Raw genomic sequence first — 976 nt, forward strand, 5'->3', positions numbered from 1 at the left:
GCGCCTGCTGGCTCAGGTGCTCGTGTGCCTGCTGCTCTTTGACTTCCAGAGCTTCGCCTGGCACCTGCTGCACCACCGAGTGCCCTGGCTCTACCGCACCTTCCACAAGGTGAGTCCCCGAGGACGATGGCGGTGGTGACGATGTCACGCCTTTGTTCTTCCTCCACCTCACGCTCTCTCTCCTCCTCCTGCAGGTGCACCACACCTACACCTCCACCTCCGCCCTCACCGCCGAGTACTCGGGCACCTGGGAGACCCTCAGCCTGGGCCTGTTCGCTGCCGCCAACCCCCTCCTGCTGGGCTGCCACCCGCTCACCGAGCTCGCCTTCTTCGTGGTCAACATCTGGCTGTCGGTGGAGGATCACTGCGGCTACGACCTGCCGTGGGCCACACACCGCCTGGTGCCGCTGGGGCTGTACGGCGGGGCGCGCCACCACGACCTTCACCACCTCAAGTCCAAGTGCAACTTTGCGCCGTACTTCACCCACTGGGACCGCCTGGCCGGGACGCTGCAGACGCAGGACTGAGCCGCCGTGATGGCGAGGAGCTGATGTAGAGACGTTTTCTATTTATTTATTTCTTCCTGTTTTTATTTATTATGCCACTTCTGAGCCCACCAATCACAGCGGGCTCTCCTCGACTCGCTGCTCCTCTCTGACGTAGAGACGGAGCAGTCGGAGCCACGAGAGCGCCGTGAGCCGTCGACGGCGTGAGCACGTTAACTGATACCGGACAGATGTGCCGATGAGGCAGCTGGCTGCGAGCGCGGGACAGACGAAAGTGAAACGAGGGACAGAGATAAGCTGGCGAGGAAGACGAGGAGTCGCGCCGCCGCTGAAGGAGAAGCGCGGCGTCAGAGGGAAACTGGAAAGTTTGATTCTGAACTGGGAAGTGAAAGTTTGAGCACTGAAGACAAGATGAAGCTAAAATAAAGTTTGTGAAGAGAAACACACAAGTCTGTTTCCTGTTTGTGTCC

General features: G+C 59.8%; 1 protein-coding gene across 1 annotated transcript; it reads left to right on the top strand.

The window, feature by feature from the left end:
* Position 1: 1 nt before the first annotated feature.
* On the top strand, positions 2-948 carry ch25h (cholesterol 25-hydroxylase; the record flags this gene model as incomplete). Its single annotated transcript, XM_013913419.1, is given in 2 exon segments — positions 2-109; positions 195-948. Coding segments are annotated over 2 exon segments (465 nt in total), but the record flags the coding sequence as incomplete, so codon positions are not given.
* Positions 949-976: the final 28 nt, after the last annotated feature.

Source organism: Pundamilia nyererei, unplaced genomic scaffold, assembly GCF_000239375.1.
Source record: "Pundamilia nyererei isolate P.nyererei 1_Seehausen unplaced genomic scaffold, PunNye1.0 scaffold00131, whole genome shotgun sequence".
In the NCBI taxonomy this organism is placed as follows: domain Eukaryota; kingdom Metazoa; phylum Chordata; class Actinopteri; order Cichliformes; family Cichlidae; genus Pundamilia; species Pundamilia nyererei.